The 27,763-nt window shown below is 45.7% G+C and overlaps 1 protein-coding gene across 5 annotated transcripts in view; it reads right to left on the bottom strand.

The window, feature by feature from the left end:
* The window catches only part of LOC111174564 (TLE family member 1, transcriptional corepressor), a 99,099-nt gene that overhangs the window by 20,007 nt on the left and 51,329 nt on the right, over positions 1 to 27,763 (bottom strand). For 4 of the 5 annotated variants that reach the window (XM_022573450.3, XM_089913340.1, XM_022573448.3 and 1 more), the window contains 6 exons: positions 21,586 to 21,702; positions 17,640 to 17,693; positions 17,005 to 17,157; positions 15,479 to 15,623; positions 14,259 to 14,449; positions 12,712 to 12,788 (listed from right to left, as the gene is read on the bottom strand). In XM_022573450.3, coding sequence (XP_022429158.1) covers positions 12,712 to 12,788; positions 14,259 to 14,449; positions 15,479 to 15,623; positions 17,005 to 17,157; positions 17,640 to 17,693; positions 21,586 to 21,702 — 737 coding nt within the window. The remainder of the gene's footprint in view (positions 1 to 12,711; positions 12,789 to 14,258; positions 14,450 to 15,478; positions 15,624 to 17,004; positions 17,158 to 17,639; positions 17,694 to 21,585; positions 21,703 to 27,763) is intronic. The other variant, XM_089913342.1, reaches the window with a different exon arrangement.

The raw sequence follows: 27,763 nt of genomic DNA on the forward strand, positions 1-27,763 counted from the left end.
ATAGGAGTGCTAACGTTTTATTTCCCACCCACATCTGAACTAGGCACTTTGAAGACCACTGCTTTCACTTTCTTCTTATCCAAAGCATCACTCGGTGATCTAGAAGTTCAACATTAAAGCTTTTCTATAGGTCTGCATACATAAACAATAAATGAAGTACGTAGGGCTTCCTCCCTCCCATAACCTTCTGGAATAAGTCTGGGCCCTTTCTGGAATTTATCATTGGCACCTTGCAGTCCCTTTACAGATCCTAAAGACCTTGGGCATTAATACAGAACTTAAATTTTCATTTTAATGCTAACTCAAATTTTGAAAAATAACTAAGCATACACAAAACTTAAAATTGATAGAAGATATCAGGTTTCTACCTGCCTGCACATAAAACCACATACTTCCTTAGCTTGAAAATAAAATACATGCTGTTATTTTCCTTCTATAAAAACAAAATATCGGGCTTCCCTGGTGGCACAGTGGTTGAGAGTCTGCCTGCCAATGCAGGGGACACAGGTTCCAGCCCTGGTCCGGGAAGATCCCACATGCCGCAGAGCAACTAGGCCCGTGAGCCACAACTACTGAGCCTGCACATCTGGAGCTTGTGCTCCGCCAACAGGAGAGGCCGCGACAGTGAGAGGCCTGCGCACCGCGATGAAGAGGGGCCCCCGCCCGCCACAACTAGAGAAAGCCCACGCACAGAAACGAAGACCCAACACAGCCAAAAATAAATAAATAAATAAAATTTAAAGAACAAAACAAAACAAAATATCAAATATATGAAAAGATTTTTAAAAGAACTTCTCCTTCTCCCTGACCAAAGGACACAATTTTAGATATGTTATCTCCTGGCAAACTGGTTCCAGTAACTAATCTTATACAGCTATTTGGCCCAAATCCTTAACATTACTCTTAATTTGAATGACTGAGTACACATAATGGGAACCACAAAGAATGTCCTAGAAAATAAATACGCATATAAAACAACTACAGCTCAAAGCCCTTATGTCAAGGGTTTGGTTTAGTACCAAACCACTAAATCTCCTATTTTTTCATACTGAAGTATATTTGATGTACAACATTATATAAGTTAGAGGCATATAATACAGTGGTTCACAACTTTTAAAGGTTGTGAGTTTATAGTTATTATAAAATAATACTCATTATTATTTTATAATAAAATATAATATACTCATAAAATAATACCATTCATAGTTATTATAAAATATTGGCTATATTCCTTGTGTTGTACAATAATATATCCTTGCAGATCATTTTATACATAATCGTTTGTAACTCTTAATCCCCTACCCCTACTTATCCCTCTCCCTCTTCCCTCTCCCCACTGGTAACCACTAGTTTGTTCTCTACATCTGTGAGTCTGTTTCTTTTTCGTTATTATATCTCCTATTTTTAGCTCACAGTATCCTTTAGTGTCCTTAGTTATGTATCAAGCCCACATGATATTTCAATACATGCACATTACACTTAATTGAACCTATGCCACTTATTATAGGATATTTGGAGTTGGAATCAGATAGCATTGTATTATTGCCCTTGAAGATGAGACCACAAGAACTGGGGTTTAAGTCTATTCACATTCTAAATTATGTGACCCAGGTACCAGGCACCACGACCTGGGTCTGAAAATAACAAATGAACGGTGGTAAACGTGGGGAGAGAACTTGCCTCTTAAAGCTTTCTGTGCTGTGAGGAAAATGGCAGATGTGAAGGTTAGTTTTTCTGATCGCCATAAATCAAGGTGGGTACCTCTAGGTGGGCAGTTTCCATCAGGTACCCTTTTAGCAATTCCTGATTTTTAGGGGAAGGAAATTTTATCTCGCTTCAACTGGAACTCTGCTTATTATAGAGTTAAATGTTCCAGATTAAAATAGATGCACAAAGTACAGAGAGCTGTATGCTTGTCTCTGGAAGATACCCACCTCTCCCCTAGGTGTCCTCTTCTTTAAACCGCACAGGAGGTCTGTGATCATCATACTTAGGCAGTTTAAAATTGATTCACAGTGCAGCGAACTGCTGCCACAAGCTGTGAACATTTGTTTGTCCCAGGGGAAACCCATATGGCTGTTAATACATCAGTCAGAGGGGGCCTCGGAGGAAGCTGGCGCTGTCTGCTGTGCTGGAGGGCCTAATCGAATGAACAAACCCCAGTGAGGCACAGGGCGGGTGTGGCTCACAGAGGGACCCACAGGAAGGAAAAACCAGGGGAGCAAACAAGACAGCTTGGAATCTGTTACTCACTTCCGGGAAGCACACAAACGTCTTTGAGAAAGTCCACATTGATGGTGCATCGTGACAACGTTCAAGAGATCCCAGAAGGAAACTTACCCTCTTTACTGACTGAGGAACTAGGGAAAGTAAGATCAACCAGGAGGGCGAATTTATAAACGGATAGTGTACATTTATAACTATCTCTCAAGCCTGAATTCAGAAAGAGACCAGCCACAAAAGGATGCATATGGTACAACTGCATTTACAGAAGTTCAAACCCAGGCAGGATTCACCTCTGGTATAAGAAGTTGGGGTGGTGGTTCCCCTAGAGACTGGAAGGGGCATGGGAAGGGGTTTTTCAGGTGCTCTGGGTGCAAAGTCACTGGGCTATACACACATGATATGTACATTTTTTTTCTATATGTGTGCCTCAATTTTAAAAACTTGAATTTATTTGTTTATTCAAGGAAAAGGTGAGAGGAGGCTCCTGACCGATGAACACAGTAGGCTGGGTCCACAGCCAGGATAAGAGCCCAGACTCTGGATTCAAAGGGACCTGAGATGCGGGGGCCCCCGGCTCGAGGTCTCACCGACTGTGGTTTTCCGAACGGGCCTAACTACCTGAGCCCTGTAATGTGTCCATTTTCTGATCGACAAGATAGAAATAATAATAAAATGTTGGGGTCGCAGGGGTTGTTGTAAGGAAAAAAAGAGAGAAAACAGCCGCAAAAGTGCAAAACCCTTAACCGTGCTCGACACCTGCAGGGGTCTTCGGGAAATGACAGCATCGATATTAAACACCCGTGACTTAAAAAGAGGAAAGTGAGGCTATGTTGAATCCAGGGCTCTTATCTCGAACAGGGGACCAGTGTGAGGGCCAGGAATGCGGAAAGGGAGGAAGGCGTGGGGTGGGAGCCAGGAAAGCACAGGGCGATGGTGAGGCCAGGAAAACCGGGAAATTCATAAATCCTAAAAGGCGAGGTGGGGAGACAGCACCGGGCAAAGAGGAGCGGAGGACGTTTGGAGAGAGGATGGTGGCAAACTGTGGGGCAGAAAGAAGGAGCCCCTGGGGCCCTGCTTAGGGGCCACCCACCCACATCCCAGAGCCTCAGAGAATTGAGTCCCCCTGCTGTTTGAATCAAGCGCCTGCAGATCAGGGTCTGACTCGGAAATGTGGTGGCAGAACTGAACAGAATAAAGCCCACTGGACCTCACAGATTTAAAAACGGAATGAAATCAAACTCATTCAAACTCTTCAGTCACTGGGCACACGGCAGAGGTAAAGGCACTCAGAGTCCCCACAGGTGCTACAAACTGGGAAACAGGACTGCGTTCTGGGGAAACACAGTGTCTTTCCCTAGCAGACTGGCTCCTGTTAATAAAACTATGCTGTGTTCCGTGGGCAAAGGAAAACAGGTGTTAGAGTTGCTGGTTTGCTGGAAGTAGAGAGGAACGGCAGCGGCCGGATCCAGCGAACAGTGATGAAGAACCACGGACCCCAGAGATAAAGGCTGCGGTCAAGACCCCACTGCCTGTGAACCGGGCCCTCTTGAGGGGGAATCTGTTGCTGTATTAACAGGTATCAAAAAGAATCTGATCATGTCAAAACCTTCACTGGCTCTTCCGGCTCTACGGCTCACCGAGCCCTTCACAATTGAGTGTCGATGAGTCTCAGTTCATATGACCGCCTTGTATCCTAAATTCCCAGCCGCATGGAACAACGGGCCAGTCCCCTAAAATATCGCACGCTGTCACGTCATGCACAAACTGTTCCCTCCTGCCTAGAATAGCACGGCGTCCCCCTAAGCGCACGTCACTTCCCCCTCCCTCGGCCTGCCTCAACTCCCCAGGTGTCGTGAGTCCTTTCCCAGGACCCTGGCTCATCCTATAAATCGGTATCATGCTGAGAACTACAGCCCACGTTTACATGTGTCTGTCTCATTCCCGAGTCGTCTGGGATGACTTCGCCAACGAGCATACAGCTGGCACTCAGTAAACGAATCCGAAAGCCCCGAGTCATTTACTGCTACCGAATCACTTATAAATCGAGGCATGAAAGGTTGCTCCAGCAACCTTTCATTTGTAAGCTGCCAGGTTGCTCCTTGTAGCTTACTCTCGTGTAGCTACGGAAAGTGAGCTGCAAGAAGGTGGGGAGTCTCTAACCACCTGGGCTCTGCCAGGCAACTCTCCCAAGGAACTCCCAGTCGTCGTACCAAATGTGGCTCAGAGGTGGTACCAACTTTCCCAAGGGGGGAAGGCAGTCCCTTGAGATGAAGAGCTGATGAAGAGCAAAACAAAAGGCAACGAGAGCAACAGTAACAGTGAAATCCACAGCCCACCCATCAGCAGAAGCCGGTGGATGTGGAACCCCTCAGATACCAGCTGCAGCAGAAGTTGCCATGGGTCAGGAGTCTAGGTGCTGAAGAGCATGCAGTAAAGTTCAGGAAGTGAGGGGACCCAGGTCAGAGTTTCAGTTTAGTCACTAATAAGATGTGGGGACCACACGGAACTTATTTGGGCCTCATTTCCCTGTTTTTACAACATGCCCTGACAAAACTTACCCTACCAACGTGACTGCTGAGGTGTGGGGGAAATGAAAGCACGTAGGAAAGTACGAAGCACGATATAGATTCAGCCTTTGGTTCCCACGTCACAGAAGGCAGCTCGCTGTCCCTTATTATTTACAGCAGGGAAGAGGCACAGGGGAGCTTAACAGGCCCAACTCAGCTCGTAAGCAGGAGAGGTCAGCCAACCACAGAAGTGGGGCTCTAACCTTTACCTTAGCTTCCACATCGGCACTACCTTAGACACTCTCGACTCAAGAGGGCTCATGGGGCCCATCAGGAGGGAGACGCCTACCCTACACAAAAGGAGAACACCAGGCATGTCAGCGTCACTGATGTGCTTCATTATGGAGCCCTGGGCACAGGAGGCTCTGAGGGCTGAGAGCTGGGGCATTTGGCTCATTCTAAGACAGATGAGAATAATGTTAACTTATGACTTTGGAGGATGCTCTCAGCCTGAAGAACTAGTATAGGGAAGGTGGAGGCTGGGGATGCTGTGATGTGGGGTGATAAGAAAACCAGAGCCAGGCTTCCCTGGTGGCGCAGTGGTTGGGGAGTCCGCCTGCCAATGCAGGGGACACAGGTTCGTGCCACGATCCGGGAAGATCCCATGTGCTGCGGAGCGGCTGGGCCCGTGAGCTATGGCTGCTGAGCCTGCGCGTCCGGAGCCTGTGCTCCGCAACAGGAGGGACCACAACAGTGAGAGGCCCGCGTACCGCAAAAAAAAAAAAAAGAAAAAAGAAAAGAAAAGAAAACCAGAGCCATGTTATTCTAAGATTTCAGGGACAAAAATGTCCTCAGGTATATAATTCATCTCCTTCTGGTAAAACCTCTTTCTTTGCCAATGTAACAAGCTCTACCTTTAACATTTTTTAGGGTCTGCACACCTAACTCCTAACATCTGTGAAATCCTTTACTTCTTTCACAGGATTTTTCTAGTTTGGCATCCGGGCATCCTCTCAAACATGCAGATCCAGGTGCAACCCCTACCCTATCTGAAGACAGCATTTCTGCATCAATGGAGGGCTTTAGTAACAATTAAATGACAAGTTGAGGACTTCAAAGCCTTACGATAGAAGACTTTTTGTTTGTTTCCTTTTTTAGTTGAATGCACGGCTATCCTCATTTTTTTAAAAAGCAAATGCAGAACTTCTTAAAGTGGATAGGAAAAAGAAAATTACTAGACAAAGTAAGGAAGAAGAGATGGCCTAGCTGATATACTAGGAGGTTCTCTGGTCAAAGTCAGCATTTATGATTCTGAGCTCTAGGTCCTACTTCCTCCATCAATTAAACATTTCCAAATTGTAAATGTGCTGGGGCAGCAACAGGGCTCCTAGGCAGGACAAAGATACAAACCAAGAGATGCGTGGACGAAAAGTAAGACAAAGATAAGGAACCAACCACTGCAGGCAAACAGCAGTATTCGATCAAGAAATAGACAAACTATGCCTGGTAAGCTGAAAGCCATTTCTGAAGAGGTGAAGAGGGAGAGAGAGGGAAGGGACAGTTGTCCAGCAGCTAAACATAACTCACATCAAAAGGAAGGGCCTCACACCTCAGTATAACTCCAAGAAATTAGCTACACATTCCCAGACCATCAAAAAATAGAAAAACAAGAGTTAAACTAAAACCCACATGGTGATAATATGGCACAAAATAAGCATGTTACTTTTATCATTTAATAGACAAAAAATCGGGCTTCCCTGGTGGCGCAGTGGTTGAGAGTCCGCCTGCCAATGCAGGGGACGCGGGTTCGTGCCCCGGTCCGGGAAGATCCCACATGCCGCGGAGCGGCTGGGCCCGTGAGCCATGGCCGCTGAGCCTGCGCGTCCGGAGCCTGAGAGGCCACAACAGTGAGAGGCCTGCGTACCGCAAAAAAAAAAAAAAAAAAAAGACAAAAAATCACCCAAATATCGTGACAAGTAAAAAGGGGGCTGAACTAATTTTCAAATCCACGAAATAAACTAAGTGTGGAATCCAGACATGGTCAGCAGAGGGATCAGAGAGGAATGGAGGGCAGAGGGAGGAGGACTGGCCACTGACACATCTTCTCAGCCAGAAGCCGGGACTGGCCCCTATTCACTGCCGCAAATCATGTTTTCCTAAGAAGCAATTTTACCATTTTACCAATTTTACCAAATCTGAACCAAAAAGTTCAGATTTTCTCTTCCCTTTCGGCTCCAACTCCAAAAAGGTAGTTTAAAGATTTATTTAAACACTAAACAAGTGGGTGGCAGATTTCTCAATTACGTGTCTAGCATTAAAACACAGGGTAAAGGAACCCGGAACTTAGCTGGAATCTTAAGCCAAACTATTATTAGTGTGAGTTATGACTGACCTCTAGGTGCTACTATAGGAAGCAGGTAGAGCTCAGCCCCCCAAGTATTTATGGAGAGGAAAGCGGTGCCACGGGGCCAGAAAAATGCCTTGAGGGGAGAGAGGCGTGGAGTACAACGAAGATGTCAATCTGTCTAAACTTCAGGTTTCTTTCTTATCAGTGATCTCCACAGAGTTCAGGCAACAAATTTCCTAAAACTAAAAATGAGTTCAAGTTAAGCTGACCAAACAACAGCAATTAAATTTCACCTTGAGGGTTTGGAAACACAGTCAGGGTAAACCGCTTATAAATCAGCATTACACATCTCTAAAATGCAAACTGCACTCTCCCTTGGAAAAGGATGAATCATAGGGTCTTGCGCAATCCTGGGCTCACCACCCCCTCCACTAGTCAACGGGGCAAACATTTGTTTACTGGGTATCTGTGCTCAAGGGGACTTCAGAAGCTTCAGTTCTAGTGGGGAAGAAGCTGACTGAAACATGACCTGGACATAGGATTATAACTCAAGGCCAAAGTGTGGAAAGTGTCACAAGACATTACAAGGTGCCAGAAGAGAGACAGCACATAGGGAAAGGCATCAGCAGAGGCTTCACGAAGGAGGCAGCAGCTGAAGTGGTCTTTGAAGGAAAGAAAATATTTCCGCAGGAAGAGGTAGAGGCTAGTGAGAAGGAAATCTGCTCCAGGTAGGAGAAGGGCTCTTCTCTTCATGGAACAGAGCGTTATCCCATTTGGCCAGAGCACAGGATGCAAAGAACACAGCACACAAGGCTGGAAAAAAAGGCTGCGGTGATACTACCAGAGGGGCTACATCAGGAGTTTATATGCACCTTTCGAAGATATCTGAGCAAGAAACAGACAAGATCAGATAAATATTTCATTAAGGGAAAAACTCACCTACGATCTTAGTGAGGATTTTAACAAATAAGAAGACTGGGTAAAAATGGGAATTAAACAAGGAAGTACCAAAGGCTAAAGTTTGGGTCCAGATGTTAGGTAGAATAGGGACAATGCTGGGAGACTGGGATTGACATACATACACTAATATGTATAAAACAGATAACTAATAAGAACCTGCTGTATAAAAAAAATAAAATAAAGTGCAAGAGAAATGAAAAAAAAAAAAAAAAGAAGAAAAATAGGGACAATGCCTTTAACAAAAAGAAGTTAGGAGAAGTTAGAAGTGGGAGAGAGAAAAAATGTCCAGGTTGGTTGGGAAACCCTACTGAGATCTTAGATCACTCTGACACCAAAACAAGTACAGAACAGTGGCAATGTCATCTTGCTCTACGCCACTTTGATAAAAACAATGGAAGGAAGCAGGGCGTTTTGCATATGCTGGTTCCTCCACCTGGAGTCTTTTGCCCTTCCCCTACACAATTACTGCAGCTCTGAAAACACTCTGAGAATCCTCCCCTGACCCTCCAGATGGGATCAGCCCTTCACAGAATTTCACAAAAACAGTACTCCTCTGTCACAGCTCTTATCTCAATTATAATTACACATTTATTTTTGTGATTACTTGATTAATGCCACCTCTCCATCACTAGGCTGTGAGCTCCCAATAGGGTCCTCTATGCCTAGTCAGCAGATTTTGATGAAATCTGTAGAAGAGAGGACAGGAGGGAGGTGACTGACCAGACGGTAGTAGGCAGATGGTGTGGGAACCTGAAATCACATCCCATAACACAGGGCTGAAGCAATGGACATACTCAGACAGAAGAGACCCTTCATGGAGAAACGGTGGTCTCCAAATATCTGAAGAGCTGCCTGCCCTGAGGAGGATGGATTAGCAGCACACTGTGTGGTCTCGGGGAGTGGGAAAGAACAGGATAGATGCGTAAAAGTTCCAGGGAGACAGATCTCAACTCAAGGGCTGGAAGAGTTTTCACACAGCCAGGGAAAATGAGTCGCCATCACTAGAGGCGCTGGGTCAGAGATGCGCAGCCACTCGGTGAGGCCACTAGAACCACAGATGGGCATTCACGCTAGACACACTTTTTTGTGTGTGTGTGGTAGGCGGGCCTCTCACTGTTGTGGCCTCTTCCTTTGCGGAGCATAGGCTCCGGACACGCAGGCTCAGCGGCCATGGCTCAGGCCCAGCCGCTCCGCGGCATGTGGGATCTTCCCGGACCGGGGCACAAACCCGTGCCCTGCATCGGCAGGCGGACTCTCAACCACTGCGCCACCAGGGAAGCCCAAGATGCACTTTTAAGGTCCCTCCAGTCCCACCTGCACTCTCCCGGCTGTACCACTCTTCGAGGGCACTCATGCAGCTGCCCGTGAACCCTCAAGCTCCCTCTCTGTGCTGGGAGCCCACTGTCCCTCTACTGGCACCAGCCCACCCTCCCGGCCCCCTCTGCCTGGTGGCCTTATCCCTCCTGCACCAGCTTCAGCTTCCTGCATATCCACCCTGCCCCAAGGAAGGCCTTCCCTTCCTAACTCTGGTCACTCTCTACCTGTCTGCCTATCACCCACCGCTCTGCCTTCACAGCACTCAGCATTTGTCGCAAGCTTAACTCAAGCATCTACTGTTCCTTTAACATTCCCCCCACATCAGTAGGCTCTCCCCAAAGCCAGAAAGACGAACATTTTCTTTCCTGGAGCACGGCAGGCGCCTAACACACAGTTCTCCATCAAACATCCACGAAGAACCTCCGTCTGTCCTTCCCAAATATTACTTCGACTGGCGTTTCTCAGAGAATGACTCTCGCAAACCCTTTACCACCTTGTTCACTCTACCCTGGACATGACGGTTTGTCACCATTCCTCTTATAAGCCTCACACAGACGCTGCCCAGTGTGGTCGGCTGACATTCACCGTTGCCCCCGGCGAGGTGCTCACTCCTCAAGACTAAGTGTTGAGAAACTTTTACACAGCAACTCAGAGTCAGTTCACAACTGCTGGCTCTTGTAATAAAAAACTGGGACTTGTATTCTGTATCTTTTTTTCCCCCATCCATCTGTATTTGTCTGTTATAAGAGTCTCAATCTTTGTCATATTGGGAAAAAGCTGGTCTGCTACCATCATAGCCAGTTTGAGAAGACCATCTCAGGCAGTGTTACTTTACTGAACGATGAGAGCAGTACGTCCTCTCATACTAATTAATGGATTAATATGGGGACTAAGACTGTGTACGCAGCCCAGGTCCCAGACAATGGGCAAGTTCATTTTTCCGTCTGATGCCAATTTACTCAATCTTCCTCCCATGATATGGCTCACCTTAAGCTTGAAAGAGAATCCAAGAAAATGTTTTAACTGTTTTAGAAAGCAGCGACCCCTCGGATCCACAGCCCAGTGCCCGTTTTGACCAAGGGGAGAAAAGCACCGTCATACCTGAGTCTCACAACTTTGCCTCTCTGCCCACTGTCGTGGTCCTAGCCTACGCAGCTGTGAGCACAAAGAAATCCAAGGTTCTCACAAGTCAAAGACATGACTATTTTGGCTCCAGGAAGCGTGACACCAGTACTGTCATCCACTGAAGGTGTAAACTGTGTCTAACTGCACACACAGTTGTTAGGAACTGGGTCTAAGTTAACCCTCCCCCCCACACCAGCCCTGAGGACCAGCTCTGTGGCTCTCAGCTCTGCTCACCCCATGCCCTCTGCCTCCTATTTCACATTCGGGGCGGGGGTGGGGGGCTTGGCAGCTGGAAACTCCCCACAGCTCTGACTCCTGAAACTGGCTTTCCCTAATGGTTCGCTGAACTTGGCCTTAGCTGCCTATTATTTCCCTGAAGATCCGTCAGTTACTGTTAATTGCTGCATCTTGGCTCAACATTAACTGTTTGCTCGTTTTCTTCTTTATTTTTTGGCCACAACTTGCGGCATTTGGGATCTTAATTCTCCGACCAGGGATCAAAACTGTGCCCCCTGCATTGAAGCGCCGAATCTTAACACTGGACTGCTAGCGAAGTCCCCATTTGCCCTTTATCCACTCACCAGACAGTGGGACACAACAGCTAGCTACACTGCCAGCAAAACCACAGGTAAGAAATACCCGTAAGTGCCCTGTGGCATTCCAGGCTGGACACAGCAGGGGCATTCCCAAGAAAACACAACATAGTAGTTCACAAGTATTCAATCGGAAAAGATCTACCAGCTAAGAAAGGATATGCGATGCTGCCCCACTTCCCAGTCCTGCTCTTCCCTGGGCCTAGATGTCACCATAAATTCCTAACATTGCTACTAGCTCCTAGTATAAACCAAAGCTTCATTTCATCATGAGCCAAATTACCGTGAAACAGATACTATAACGCAGGGAAAGAGGAGCAATGGGAATCTGCTTTCTAAAAGCAGATGACGGGGTAAGGAATTCCATCTTTCCTCATGCTATTGGTTTGTCTGATGCTAGGCTGCAATAAAAACCACAGAAGGATGACCAGGTAGTTGAACGGACCACTCAAAATAATGCAATATGCAACAGATGCATGAGTAATAGCTGAAAGAAACCACTCGAAGGTAGAAGGTATAACCAAAAAAAAAAAAAAACCTGAAGGCCTGTGACATGTACCTCTATTTGGAAAAATCAATGAGTTGGAACTGGCTTTCTGCCATCTTCTATCCTAGGGGAAGAGAGTATTTGCTGAGAAGTAAGACAGACTCTCACATTTCAGGTTTGTTTTTGTATTTTTTTTTTTTTTTTTTTGGCGGTACACGGGCCTCTCACTGCTGTGGCCTCTCCCGTTGCGGAGCACAGGCTCTGGACGTGAAGGCTCAGCGGCCATGGCTCACGGGATCCTCCCGGACCGGGGCACAAACCCGTGTCCCCTGCATCGGCAGGCGGACTCTCAACCACTGCGCCACCAGGGAAGCCCTCAGGTTTGTTTTGTACAAAAATTGAGAACTTTAGGAATTCTTTGAAATCACATTTCTGATTACCAATATTATGGAAAACAGGTGATTTTGAGGGACCCTGGAAGAATAACCAACGGGGCTTTTTAAATTCTGAAGGCTCTTTTGCCCTTTAACCTACCTCTCCTGCTTCCTCACCAAAGCCACGTTGCACTTTATAATCTCTCAGAGGAAAGCACCCAGAAAAACTTTACTTGGGGTTCCTGGGGAGGGGGGGATGGTCAACTCCCGATGTTGGCATCCAACAGAATGTACCTTTCACGGAACTCCCGTTTCGACCAAAATAAGGAAAAGGTGGCACTGAGCCGGGTAAAGAAACAGCACGTTTCCCATTTCTGAGATTTCAAGTTTGTGACAGCTTATTGCCCACAACACAGTCCTGTGGAAAATCTCCAGCAGCTACCCCCTAACCAAATGGCAAAGCAGAGCAGCTTTCTGAGGAAGGGTCAAGCAAGGAGGACCAACCGCCCCTGGCTCTCGCCTCCCTCCTCGCCCCCCTCCCCAACAGCTTCTCTCCAGAAATAACTAAATGCATGACATCATCCACAGCAAGAAGACAGAGGCGTGACACCTACCAGGTGCCTATTTATAGCAAGTGTTAACACTCCTCAGGAAAAGACACTAGAAATCTCCTTGGAAACGCCCAAGCCTGTGCTCCCTTTGGAATTCGAGTCTGCTGATAACCATGACTAAGTAACCGCCTTTACAGTAAAACCGAAGAGTTAGAGGTACTTACGGCTTCCCCCCGGGGATTCCTGCCAGGTTTGGAGGGATCGTAGGTACACGCATGTGAGGGGGAGGATCAAACCCAACCTGGAAACAGAATAAGGCATCGCACACTCAGTTTATGCAGGGTAGGCACTTTGTGACACCTCTAAAGACTTTTCACTAGAAACTCAGAGATCCCCAAAGCAACAGAAACAGAAACAGGGACATGCGCTAGCATTTCTCAAAAGAACAATTATAATGCAAAAAAATAATACAGCCACCTCTAAATACCACAAGACAATCTTTTTTGGGAAGTAGGAAGGTGTGTGATTGATCCGTGCATCGAGAACCAGCTTCTCATGGTAAATACGCCCTGTGGACTTAGGATGTTCTACCTGTCCAAACAAGTACAAAGAGCAATACGCTGAGTCAGGACAACCTGACTATCAACTTTGGCACTATCGACGTTTTAGGTCAGATAGTTCTCGGTTGGGGGCCAGCCTGGGAATGGCAGGATAATTAGCAGCATCCCTGGCCTCTACCCTCTCAGTGCCAACAGCATCCCCGAGTTCTAATAAACAAAAGTGTCTCCAGATATGACCAAATGTCCCTAGGGGGCAAAATCACCCCGTTTCATACCACTGGTCTAAGTCATTGCTTAGAAATTCACGCATGGACGCTCTATTTTGTGCACCTTAACGAAGGTACCTAGTCCCTCAGCTGTCCCCTTTGCTTTAAATTATCTCGCCCTCCACTGCACAGCCTTTCCTAGTAGTACAACATAAGGGAAAAAAACGATGAACTTTACTATCACCCCAAGTTATTGGAGGTAATGAAGAAGGGAGAGGAGAGAAATGCACGTGACATATTTCAAACAGCCAACAGAAATGATTTAGGGACTTTCATCTGCTATGAGTTACAATCTAGTCCCTTTTCCTGATGCAGTCAAGGACTACACAGTCAATTTTCCCCCTCACATGCAGTTCTGTCTCTTCCTGGTCAAACATGAGGCCGTTTACACAGTGGGAGAAGGTAGGACAAGAAGGAGAACCTGCCCCACGGTTTCAGTCCCTTTGTGTTTCTCCCTGTTGAGCTGAGATCACTTCTTACACCTAAGTCACGCTATTGGGTTTAAAGAATAATATAAGCATGGAATGAGAAAATCACGGCTCCTCAAATATTTTTTTCTAAGAATTAAAGAGGAAAAAAAAAAACAAACAACTTCAAGAAACGAATGAAAAGGCTTCTGTGAGCTACTTGAGTCATTTCATCGCCTTCCAAAAAAAAAAAAAAATCTACTTTGGTGGGAGAAAACCAGATGTCCCCTGAACCGCTGAAGTAGCTCCTAAACACTGCCTTTTTTCATCCACAAAAACAGTAAAACAAAAAGCATTTGGCCTTAACTTAATGAAGCGGCATGCCGATGAAGGCGGACAAGAGGGAGGCGGGCGCAGCGAGGACACTGGGTCTTTGTCTGCAGGCATGGGGACTGCAGGCCGCTGGCCGCTCCTTGGGTCCCGCCCGCCCGCCTGCGCCCACCCACGGCTGCCTGCCTGCCATCCCCGCCATCCCTACCATGGGGGAGCGCCCGTAGGCCACCACGGCGGCCGCGGCCGCGGCCGCGCTCATCTGCGGCGACATGTTGTGGAGGCTGGCGTAGGCGGCGCTGGGACTGGTCAGCTCGCCGTTCATGCCCGCGTGGGGCACCATCCCGAAAGGCGCAGGGTACGGACCCGGCACCGCCAGGGGCGTCCTCAGGCCGGCCGCTGCAAGGAAGCACAAGCTGCACGTGACTCACCTGGCCGCTCAGGTCCAGCCTGACCATCAGTTCCAGGGTCCTCTTCAGTGCCCTTCATTATAGGGAAGGAGGAGAGAAGGCTGGGGGGAGCAGAGGGGTACCAACTCCAAATCCTACACAGGGTCCCTTCTTCCCTGGAGCTGAATTCATCTCCAGGAAAGAATGGACCCCAGGGGAAGAGCAGCCCACATATTTCCTCCTTGGTCGGTACACTGGGCAACACTGCGAACCAGGGAGATTAAGCAGCATCATTGTACCCAATTCACAGAAGGCTGACCGAGGCACAGGCACTACCTGTTGACTTAAACTCAAAAGAAGGTTCTCTTGATAAAATCCAAGATTTCTCCTCCACCCCAAATTTTCCATTACCTGCTACCAATTCCAAATGAAAACCTGATCCTGGATTTATGTAAACCAGAGCACAGGTTTAGGGGGAATATTCTGGGGCCTCTCTTCCTCTGGGCCCAGAGTGTTACATTTTTCCTTTGCCAGGCATGAAGATAAAGTTAAAAGTTATGAGTTTATTCAGGGGCTGGAGTCCCAGTGAAACCCTCCCAATTTCTCCTGAAGGAGAGACCGTGATTCCTGAGGGATATACCGGCAGAACACTGGCCAACTAAAGCAAGCAAGAAGCACACTTGGGCCGGTCAGACAGGCTGTTTCAGTCAATATTAGCAAACTCAGACACACAATGATAGTTTGGTAAGGAGCTTACATGCGGAATAATTATCAGAAACTTTATTGAAGTCCCTGGGATTTGGATTATTTGGAAATAAAAGAAAAGCCAAATGTAAACAGTCAGAGACTGAACAGGGCACAGCTGCTGAAACCCAAGGACAAACATCTGTTTCTTATCATGGCTTTTCAGAGATAGGAAGGAGGGAGGGGGGCAGAAAGTGCATCTCATATTCACGAGGAAACTGCATGAGAGCTGAACTGACGAATCAAGTTGGGAAAGGGAAAAACAAAACACAGCCCACAAGAGGCAATGCCCTACCCGCTTGGTTAACGAGGGGGTCCATGGCTGGAGGCTTGCCGAGGCCTGGACGTAGTCCTGGAGTGGCGCTGGTGCCCGGCGTTGGCATGTCACTCCGAGGTGTCGGTGTGCTGGATTTCAGAACAGGCGTGCTGGCTTTTTCATGCTGGTATCATTAAACAAATTAAATGAGTATTATTTTTAATCCAAGCCATATTACACAATTTATCACAACAGCAGCTGGGACACTGGGCACCTTCTAGCTACTCCCGCAGCCAATTTTCATAAATCCACACGATGTTGACAGCATTAACTTGTGAGGGAGAAATGTTGACCTTTCCTCTTCCTGCCAGAATTAAAACTCTAGCTAGAGACACAGAACATGATCACACTCCTTCCTCCGCAGATTTTATTTTAAAAAGTATTTTTTCATCAGGCTTGTGGACTTTGGATCTAGGCCAAGTTTGAAGGATGACCACCCAGAGGAAAGTTCCCGGTCACTCAGAAGCGACTGCCCCGGTCATCGAGAATAGCAGAGGGAGGACCCCCTTTCTACCTTTGCCGCTTAATGGCAGTGGGATTGAGACTAACAGTGAGAGGCAGCGGAGCCATCAATTTGATGAGAAGCAAACTGGCATCTCAGGGGCGAAAGCCCTAGGCCTAGTCCTATCATTGTGAGAGATGTGCCTAAAAAAATAACTCTTTGGCATTCAGCAGCTGTACCCATTTGCCAACGTAACCAGAGTGGACCCACTAGTGCAGGGGCCTTCAGGAGTCAAGATAGTAACAGGGTCACAGGGCATCTTCTTCTGCATCTTAACCCTTCATGTCCCTTTAATCATAGTCTGAGAAGCACTCTGGGGTAGCAAAGAACATGGGTTAGAGAGACCCCAGCTCCCTCTGGCCTTGGATCTGACGAGCTGTGCAAACTTGGCAAATTCCTCCAGCTTCCCTCCCCATCAGTGAAATGGGATAATGCCTTGAGGGACTATGTAGGGATTAACTGCAGGGTTGTTATGGTGAGTGAAGAGATGAGATACTCCACAATGTTTGTTGAATGACTGAAAGCATGAATTGGCCTGATGTACCCACATCCCTCCCCGAGTTCCAGGCTTCCCCTGGTGCCGCCTTGAGTACATCACCATCTGCCCAGCAACCCAATCACAACATGACCCAACAGGATGGGTCAGTCTAAAACCAGGGGAAGTGTACCGCTTAAGAAAATGAGGACTCCTTAGGACCTAAGGCATTTGAACCATTTGCCAACTAGGAAGTTGAGCCTATGCCAGGAACATATCTCCCAAGTAAGAAGGAAATGGGCATGGAAGCTTGTTATCTCTCTCTAATCATGGCCCAAAATAGACGACCCAGAGGGCAAAAGTAATCACCATGGGGACAGAAAGCAGAACGATGAGCTTCACTTTTAAACCCTTAAAAATGTAACTCTCAATTAGTAAAAACCCCACATTTCAAATACTTTAGGGAACCTCTGGTTCCCTGATAAAACTAAACTGCTAAATAGGCAAGTGACAGTTCTTATGACCTACCAAGCTCATTTCTTTGGATTTCAAAGAAGTGGAACTTCCCGAGGAGGCGGTGGATGCCGGGCTGCTGGAGGCGTCTTTCTTTAGCAGACGGTTTTTGTCGATCCCATTTTCCCTGGGTGAGTGGGCGGGGCTTGCTCGTGGAGACGAGGGGTCCTCAACAAGCACAAGCAAAGGGCTCGTGATTTCACTTAGAATGGACGGATCTTTCCACACCAATTCGCCAAATTAAAGGAGAGCCCTGAAAGTCCTTCAGATTTGGGGGATTTGAGGGTGTGCACCTAATACTGCTATTACAATGAATAGGATGGTGTTTGCGAGTGCACCCATGAAGACACCATAAAGAAACAAATCTAGAAATAATCGTATCTTCCCTCATGCTCAAATACTTTGCCCAGAGGGCACGGGACCGAAAGGAGCACCAGACACCAACTTAGGAATCCAAACGGTTAGGGAAACAGATTTTTTTTTTTAAAGGAAACAAAAGTTTGTGTCGGTTTTAGACACTTATTGTTCCATCCATGAACAACCATTAAATCCTTAACGTGTAAAGTTGCAAAAGACCAAAATATGGTGGTTCCACTTCCTTTCTCTCACAAGTCACTCTGAAAATAAAGTTTGATAAAGAGAATGGTTACCTCATTAGACACATCCACAACTAAGTTGTCATCACTTTTGTCACCATCGCTGTCCTGAAAAAAAAGAAATTTTAATGCCATTTACTAAAGGGTTTGAGGCTCAATTAAATTTCTGTAGCTCTTGGTAGCAGACAGACTAGCAAATGACCTGGGCTCCCTTCCAGAATGCCAGTCCTGGTAATTAATACCACCGTCTCCCCTTCGCATCTGACCCGGGGACGTGCAAAGACCCAGGCAGGGAACTCTGCTGCAGCAGCACACCAGCTAAACAATCACAATGTGTATACAACAGGTGATGGCAAGCCGTAAAACGTGGCGCACAGTAAGGGCTCAATAAATGTTTGCAGCAGATGAATCTCTCTTATAATCTGAAATCTGCATATCCTTATCTCAGAGATCTTTCCCCACTGGATTTCAAATTAAGAACACAATTTCGGGCTTCCCTGGTGGCGCAGTGGTTGAGAGTCCGCCTGCCAATGCAGGGGACACGGGTTCGTGCCCCAGTCCAGGAAGATCCCACATGCCGCGAAGCGGCTGGGCCCGTGAGCCATGGCCGCTGGGCCTGCGCGTCCGGAGCCTGTGCTCCGCAACGGGAGAGGCCACAACAGTGAGAGGCCCGCGTACCGCAAAAAACAAACAAACAAACAAAAAAGAACACAATTTCACGTCATTGCTTTTTTGTGTATCACCTTGAAGGCTGCCAATCAATTCTAGTGTTCATGGACAATTCATAATTATAAAGACAAACTTGAACCCTGTTCCCATGGGGTTACTAGTTACTACAAAAAAATTAAATAAAGGAAACAAAAAACTACAAACAACAAAGCTAGCTACTGGATGGGATAATGTACCAAGATCTAACCTCATGATAAGAATAAAGCTCTTTAGCAATCAGCTTGGAATATTCTTGAGATGGAAGGAAGATAGGATGGCAGTATCTGGAGGGCCCTGGCATCCTACATTAGGGCTTTTAATGTCTTGACATGAAGCCATAAAATTGGCTAATCAGAGAAAACTCCAAGGTTGCACGCACTGAGTTTCAAAAAGCTTCAGAAAAGCTGTTCAATTTAACGTGATCACTCCTAAATCAAATTCAGGGCAGGCTGAAGAAGTCTACTTTCTTAGCCAAAAGGCCTTATATGTCTTTTAGTACAGAGTAATACAAGGGACATACGGAAAAATAAGTTATCGCAATGGGTCCTATTCTCAAACAGGAGCAGGCCCCTGGTTTACGATCTACACAATTCTTTTACTGATGTCACTGTCAAATAAGAATACACAAATAATGTTTGAGACATATTAGTACAAGTGCAGGTGTCACCCATTAGCTTTTTGTGGCCCCCAAGTCCAGCTAGAAAGGTACCCTCAACTCTAAATTCATGTCTTAAATGTTTTATCTAGCCATACCTAAAGCATTAAGTGTGGGAGACCCAATTTACTTTCTTCAGTAATGTGTTACTAGATATACCTTTAGTCATCGTTATAAAGGCACCATGCAATTCATTAGCAATAACAAAAGATGACAACCAATGAGGAAGCCTGGGTAATTAAAAATAACAGGCTATTGAAAGAAATATTTTCATGCAATAAAAGAAAAAATTAATACTAAAGAGAATTTACTTTCTCTTAGTAAAGCCCACAGAAAAGCACAAACATTGTCGGGTGTTAAGAAACCCAGGGTGCGGGAATTCCCTGGTGGTCCAGTGGTTAGGACTCCGCACTTCCACTGCAGGGGGCATGGATTTGATCCCTGGTTGGGGAACTAAGATCCCACATGCCACATGGTGTAGCCAAAAAACAAAACAAAACAAAAACAAACAAAAGAAACCACTGATTAAAAAAAAAAAAAGAAAGAAACCCAGAGTGGTGGTGACTAAGTATAAGCCAAAGGGGATTCCCTTTAGGAAAAAAAAAACCCCAGTATAAAAATAGTTAATGTAATGTACAGACCAAACTGGCAAAAGGTAGCAAATAACTAATTTATTATAATGGAACTGTGCAGTGCGTCCTTAAATAGTCTGAAATTTAAATCTTAGCTTTGTACTGGACCCTTCTGCAAATATAAACCTTCACGGTACAGTATACACCTGTCATCAAACATCTAAGGTCTGAGACCTTTGCCCCAGGTTCTCCAACATCATCTCAATACATCACCCTCAACTACCTACACAACTAGACATACCTAGTACAAACAGGTTACAAAAAAGTCATGCAGAGCTATGGATTCTAGATCCCTCACTACTAAATAACTTATCTACAGAGCAACTCGGAATTCTATCACTGGCAAATTTGCAAATTTCTGTATGTCGTGGACTTTCTTGACTAGCTTATTAACAGTTGATGCCATATATAAACGTACTTGTATGGGATACTGGCTCTGGGCAAAAGATAAAGGGTAAATATGTGCTAAAAAGGCTTGGGCTGTGGTGGGGAGATCAACAACTTGGGTTCTTGGGATGTTATTATGGTACAAAGTATGGACCAATTTGAGGACCTCTGGCAAAATATCCAATCCTAGGCTCTCGCTTTGGGAATCCTAACATGGTGATGAAGAGCATGGATCCTGGAGTCAGACTGTCTCCAGGCTGTGCCGCTAATTCTGACCTTGGGCAAATCACTTAAAAGCTCTGTGCTTCACTTCCCTTATCAATGAAATGGAGGGATGATACAAAACTCACAGAGTTGTTTTCAGAGTTAAATGAAACAAGCCACGTAGAAGCACACAGTACCTGACGCTAACTTGAGATGTTGCCCAAGAACTGTTACCCACAGTTAGCCATTGGCTCGCGCCAGCCAACAGGAGACAGAGGTCTCGCGTGGAAACCTCCGCACAGCCTGCACAGCAGCCAGCCAGAGGTAGACACTTCTTCCTCCAGGGGCAGTGGGGAGCGGCCTAATTTGAATTCTACTCCCACACTGTTCCTGAGAATGTGTGCATCCTGAAACAGACACTCGGGGACACACAAGGAAACTACAAGGCATCTGTCAGCTGCAATGTTTATGACGCCGAGACCAGAACCAATGGCCATTTGGCTTGTTTTGCTCTCCTCATGAATGTGGTTTTAGCTACATCTAAGTCAAGAGTCCTCACATCCAGTCGTGTGATCTCATCTGTAGGGTTTGAACGAGATACCCCCAGTGTTTCTTCCAGGTTTTTTTTACCATGGACTTTTATCACTACACTGCTCCCTGTGGAAGAGGACGAACTCTGCCTTAAGACATGATAAGAGCCTGAATATATTACCAGAATGGCATTCAAAAAGGTAAGTTGGTGACACCGAATTCTTGCCCTTGTTATTTTAGCAGGACAGGCTACCAAATTTGCAAGGTCTGGGACAAAATGAAAATGCAGGCCCTAGCCTCAAAATTGAGAATTTGAAGAAGGTGGAGAGCACAGCATGAAACCAATGGTGAGGCAGGGCCCCTGCAAGGCCAGGGTCAGTGCAGCTGCACAGGCTGCACACCACGAGGCCAGCCCTACAATTTTGTATTCCCTCTCATGAGTAACTACGGCAGAAAGCCTAAAATTTAATACTAAGCCTGGCAGATGCATAATTTACAACTCAAGATGGAAATAATATCCTACAATGCAAGAATCTATCCTCTTGATACTATTATTATTTTTTTTTTTTTTGCGGTATGCGGGCCTCTCACTGTTGTGGCCTCTCCCATTGCGGAACACAGGCTCCGGACGTGCAGGCTCAGCGGCCATGGCTCATGGGCCCAGCTGCTCTGCAGAATGTGGGATCTTCCCAGACCGGGGCATGAACCTGTGTCCCCTGCATCGGCAGGCGGACTCTCAACCACTGCACCACCAGGGAAGCCCGATACTATTATTTTAAGGGATGTGAAATTGTCACCAAGATCTTAGAGGTCCTTTGTATACTCACTTAGAAGCTGAGCAAGGAAGCAAACCAATATTATTTCAAGTCCTTTATTTACTTACATAGTGGCTGGAGTCCTTATCGTCCACCTTTCTTTTTTTGATGTCATTGGAAAACTCGGGTCCATTTCTGCGTTTATCTGTGCCTCTTAGACTGTCTGGGACCAAGAGGGAGTTACTCTGCAAGACAAAAAAAATTAATCAAAGATTTCTTCCCAGGTCTCCCTGTACACATGAAAACCCCACCTGGATGTGATAGCTGGTTTAGAAAGGTGATGCCTACATGGCCTTTCATTCCATTTACTTCGTCTCATCTGAAGACTTTGATGGCAAACATTTATAGAGATTTAGGCACTTAAAAGGGAGACCCTGACTATGCACTCAAGCCATCCAAAGCCTGGTGGATCCTTCAGGCCCTGCTCACTTAAAATGTTCTTCTGTTCTGTTTGCTGTTAGAGAAATGGGAGCCTGCTGTTTATATGCGGATGTGTTTTTATTCTTTCCCACGGAGACTCCCTGGTCAGGAATAAGAATGGCCTATGAGCAAAACCTGAGATCACTCTATTAGACATATTCTGTGACTGTAAGAGTCAATGTGTGCCTCTCTAAAAAGACACAAAGAGAACGGGTGGGATTAACAGCATGGTTTCCTAAAAGGCAAATCACATTTTCCACAGTAACAATGAAGGAACTCTTTTGAGCTCTTCTAATTTATTGTTGAAAATAAGATTTGGTGTTCCTTGCCAAGAGCTCTGAAATTTAAGACCCAAAGCAGGAATTCCAGCCAGTGAATCTTCAACAGCAAGGCCAGCTCCCACACACAAAAGCGGGAACAAGGACTAATCTTTTCCACAAACCACACAGGATACTTTCATTCACATGTGCTGAGTATGAACTGTTGACCCAAAGAAAACAGGCATTTTAGATATTTGAGGGTCACATGACACGATGTGACATCCCTTCAATTCCCATCTCCCCTCGGGGCTAAAGCATCAGAACATGTTACAATGAGCTCTTTTAAGTGCGGGATTAGCATACGCAAGGGGGCAATTTGTTCAGTGGTGTGTTACTGCCTTGAACAATGCTGAATGGGCTGTGCAAAAACTTTCTTTCTCAAAGCCCAGATAACCTCAATTTCTGAAAGATGTTGAAGAACTAAGTCGGGGAGTCCAGGGCCAACAAACAGTAATGCTACCTTTCTCTGCCACAATATAAAATAGAAGGGGCCTGGGGAAACCTTTAAGTTAGACCATCTCTAAAGCAATAGTACGTACCATGAGCAAATCTTTAATGGTCCATTTTTAGAGACCATGGATGGGTCTTCGTTCCTAACCAGCCCAAGGAAATTAGCCAGGTGGCTGGCTCTCAAAACTCCCCCGTGAAAACCGTGAACCCCACCATGGGAACGTTCTCAGCTCAACCACACACAGGAGGAAATCAAAAGTGGGAATCAGAAGGCATTCTGAAGCCTCTTTGCCCACTTCAGAGGCTGCCTCTGAAGCAGCTGAGCTCTCATTCACGACCGTTCAAGCTCCACAAATGCCAGGAGGCTTACATAAAAGCAGCAGGGAGGGACCAATGCAATTCAATATAGAGAAGCTCAGAATAACGTCTTGAGCTCAGTGTGGGGCTGAAAGGTGAGCTGGCTGGATCCCTGAACTAATTACATTGGTAAATATCTGCTAAAAACTAACCTCTCTGACCCAGACCCACAGCCTGACAGGTCGCAGGAGACTTAAAACGGCAAAGTGCTCACATGCCGGGGAGGGGAGAAGCAGCTTGAGCTCATGTGGAAAAAGTGTCCATACACACCTGTCTGTGTTCTAGATTATGTCAGCCCCCAAGTCTCCTCCTCCAGACTCAGACCAGATACATTAAGGGCAAGGCTGTATCATATTCAACTTGACATCTACCCACTTGCCCAGCAGAACGTAGCATAGAGTCGGTGTCCACTCACAATTTAAAAGTCTCTTTCCCCAGGGTCCCCTGTGTAGCCCTCCTGCTGTAATTAGCACGGGGCATCCAAACCACTCAGCCATCCAAAGACAGCTTTTTAATGATCTGATTTTTTGAATGTCAAGTGGTACTGTGAACATAAAAGTAAACGACACGCCTATTAGGAACAATGCAATTTCTGCTAGAAACAATAACATTTCTCTGGCTGGACCTGTGAGCCTGTCAAGCTTTGAGCCTTCTGCGTCTCCATATCAGAAGCTAAATTCTCGTCTGAGCAGCTTAAGTGAGGCCTATAATCTGAATGCGTTTTGCAAAGCTCTGAAAGTTCTTCTAAATTTAGATGGGGCTGATAATTAGCACCCTTGCTTATCTGAAAATTGGCTCCATTCAGATGGAAGATTGAGACAAGTTACAAAACGAAATGTCTCATCGTACCTTTGATGCTGTAAAACTGATTCAAAACAAGGCAGCAGAGTATGGGCGGCAGAGGCCTGGGAGAGCCACAGTCCAGAGTCAGGGGGTGCCTGGCTCACGCTGCAGCCCCAACAAAGACGAACCACTTTCTTTTACCCTTGTTCCCATGAAACTTGCTTGCTGTGTGTAATTGTCCCTGACATCCTCCAGCCCTGACACTGCTTTCATTGTTGTTCTTGACTTAAGCAAACAGTTCCAGCCTAATGGACTTCATTTGCTGTTGGCAACAAAAACAGTCTTGCTTAACTACTGCCTAGGTGACCCTAATCCTCTTGGCTACCTCACTTGCTCCCCAGAAACCCAAAAGTGACTACATGGGTAGTACTGGACGTCTCCTAATACCATCAAGTCTTCTTCCCTCATGCTGCGTTTTGTTCTCACGTACTGTCTTACGTTCCTCAGGGCTCAGAAGTGGAATACAGTCATTTTGATGGTTGTTCTGAGCCACTTTACACATATTTTGAAAATGCGTACTGACTGAATATCCTTTGGATCCTTCAAAATTTAGGGTTTTACCTTGATTTGTTAGATTTGAACGAGGAGAAGACAGACTCAAATTTAACATTAAAATTTAATATTTAATCAACCTTTAAATGTTGATTAAAAGCCTGTTTGTGAAAGAATAAAACTGAGGTTGCTTCGCGTTAAGTTACTGAAAAAGTCATGCATTCTAAACACTGAAGATAATTACGACCAAACTTCTCAAGACGCCAAAGCAACCTTAACACATATCCATCCTCTTCACCCTCCTCAATTTATCTAGAGGATGTTCAGAGGGGAAGGCAATTTGCCTAAAGTCAAGAAGCACCATCCATTAAGTCAACTTGCCTGTGCTCCCGGAAGAAGTGATTTTTAAACTCAGTTTATATACATCAAATACTTGGACCCAAATACTTGACCCCCAAATACTTCTCATTTAAAAGTCACATTGGCTCTTTAACCTATTGAGCTTAATATTCTAATGTGACATAATAATGCCTACTGCATGCTATCTCTATGATTCCCCCCACCTCCTAATCACAGACACATCTTGATTTACTTGGTTAGAGGCCCACCATAACAAAATTGTGAACATTTAAAAACAAAGCACATTTTACAGCCTACTTTTAAATGACCTGAAAACAGTCCCGAGTTCCTGGCTTTCCACTCATGAATCCTGCCATTTACAACCCAAGATGCACACTAACAAAGACCCCAGCAGAGAGCAACAAAGCAGCCCAGGTACTCACAGCACTGGCTTCATGCCACATCGACCACCAAGAATAGTGGTTCCACAGACCTATTTGCTACAGCAGCCTTCTCTTCCCAGAGTCCATATCTTGAAAGATATGTATCGACCAAACAGCATTCATCAAGTAAAATTCCCCTTTCAAATTTTTATTTGCCAGAGTTTTTTAATCAACATGAGAATTAGTGTTACCACACTGACTGCTATACTCTAATTCTAGCCAAGAAACTTGATGTTTTATTTCACCTTGCAGCTGGTAAAATTTAATCATCTCCCAGACTTTTTCAAACACTGTAATTATTGGGCAGACTTCTACAAATGTTCTGAGAACTGGGATTTCCAGACTGTATATAAGTTTTCCTTTGTTTAAAACTTTTCTTCAGAACCAAACAAAATCATCTTATTTACCTTATGTCTTCTACAAGAACTCAAAGTAGAAGTCTCATACAGCCCATGGGGGATATTACAAATCTGAGCATATCAAGATCTAAAAGCCCATTATGTCTTCAAAACAAGCTAAAATTTGAAAACCATGATGATTTTCTGCACCTAACAAGTTGCACACATTGACGGGAATAGAGCCAAGTAAAACGATAAAGGGAGAGGCAGACCAGACAAGTCTCTGAAGAAAACAAGAGCCCTCTGAAATGTTCAGTACCAGAGACAGAGTGTCCAAAAGACCTGTTAGCCCAACAGGCATGCTTTTCTCTCCATTTATATATATGAGACTACACATGAAATGACTTGATGAGGTGTAAGGACAGAGAAAACGTTATGAACCACAAGAAGGGACCCATCCCTCTTAAAATCTGAAATATCTGAGAACCTAAAACCTCAGTGGGCAACTGCACTGACAACAGACAAATTGTTCACTGTGGTTACCCTGTGCTTCCTGAGGGTCACTTCCTGCACTAACAGTGATGTGATGGTTAAGAACAGGTACAAGGGGCTTCCCTGGTGGCGCAGTGGTTGAGAGTCTGCCTGCCAATGCGGGGGACGCGGGTTCGGGCCCTGGTCTGGGTGGGTCCCACATGCCGCAGAGCGGCTGGGCCCGTGGGCCGTGGCTGCTGGGCCTGCGCGTCTGGAGCCTGTGCTCCGTGGCAGGAGGGGCCGCGATGGTGAGGGGCCCGCGCACCGCGATGGGGGGTGGCCCCCGCTCGCCGCAGCTGGGGGGAGCCCTCGCACAGAGGTGGGGACCCAACACAGCCAAAAGTAAATAAACAAATTTATATATTAAAAAAAAAAGAACAGGTACAAGAGTGAGCAGAAAAGCTGCTCAGAAGAGAAAAGAAAAAGTAGGAGGTCTTCCAATATTACAACTGGTGTGCACTCCTTGAGCGGTCAGATCCAGAGCACCATTTCCCAAATAGGTGAACCATGTTTTATAAAAACACACACCAGAACCGTTCCCTGCTGAGTGGGCACATGTTAACTATCGAGTTGGTGGCAATGTGAACCCAGTGGGTAGAAGTGGACAGTGTATTCTCTTAAAGTAAAAATAAACATGCAAATACACAAGTACGGAACCATACCTTCATATAAGAACTTACCATGTAAGTAGAAGAGTCTTTTGAACTTCAAAGAGCATTCAGTTGAATCAGAAGAAAATGTCAAGAGTTGGACACTGTACCACCTTTATTCTGACCATTCTAGACAATCATGTTTTTATTTCATGCTCTGAACACCCACCCCCTCAAGACCAAGGTAAAGAGACTCAGCTGCTTTAATATGAATAAAAAATAGTCTTTAAAGTCTTGTTCCAAGAATTTTACTTTTCTTTGGCAATTTAACAGGAATGGTTGTTCATGTATACAGAGGTATCTTGGAAGGTAAACTCCAGAATATATAAAAGAAAGCATGTTTACACTGTCAGTGTGGCCAAAACCCTTTATAAGAGCATTCATGTATCCTTCATCTATCCTGAGACCTCAAAGCAATTCTTCTGCCAACCAAGTCTAAACCTTGAAGCCACCAGCAGCAAATGTGAAAGGAAAACCCGTTCATGGAGACAGCAAAAGCGAGACAGGTTTCCCTAATGTGAAAATAATACACATTATTCAAATGGATTTCTTTAGCTGCCATGCTAATTCCCCTTGGGAACGGTGTCCTCCTCACAGGAAAAGTGTCTGTGTCAGAGGTACAGATTGGAAACTCATGACACCTCATTTATCCTCAGTTACACTAAGGCAGTGGGAACCTAATTTGCTAGCACACTCTACACTGACAATTAACTTCTCGGTGAACATTAAAACAATGAGGTAAGGACACACCCCATCACATCTGTGCGCCTTCTCATCCACACCTGGTACCAATTAAGCCATCACCCTGTGTGGTACTTCGTGCTGCAGTCCAGTTGGTCATTCAAGTATTCTGTGTGACAAATGCATTTTTAACCTATAAGATTAACGATCCCCACTTGTCAACAGTGAAGAGTGGAAGCAAGTGGAGACATGTGGAAATGTGGAAATCACATCTTGGAAGACTGGCTGTGAAGCAGGCCTAAAGGGTACATGTCTATTTTTCATATTGTTTAAAGGCAAAATATGTGAAAAAAACAAAAAAACAGGGTGTTCTTGCACCTCG

This window comes from Delphinapterus leucas, chromosome 6 (genome assembly GCF_059928025.1).
Source record: "Delphinapterus leucas isolate spDelLeu-1000000601 "Yukka" chromosome 6, BTC_Dleu_Yukka2, whole genome shotgun sequence".
Lineage (NCBI taxonomy): Eukaryota > Metazoa > Chordata > Mammalia > Artiodactyla > Monodontidae > Delphinapterus > Delphinapterus leucas.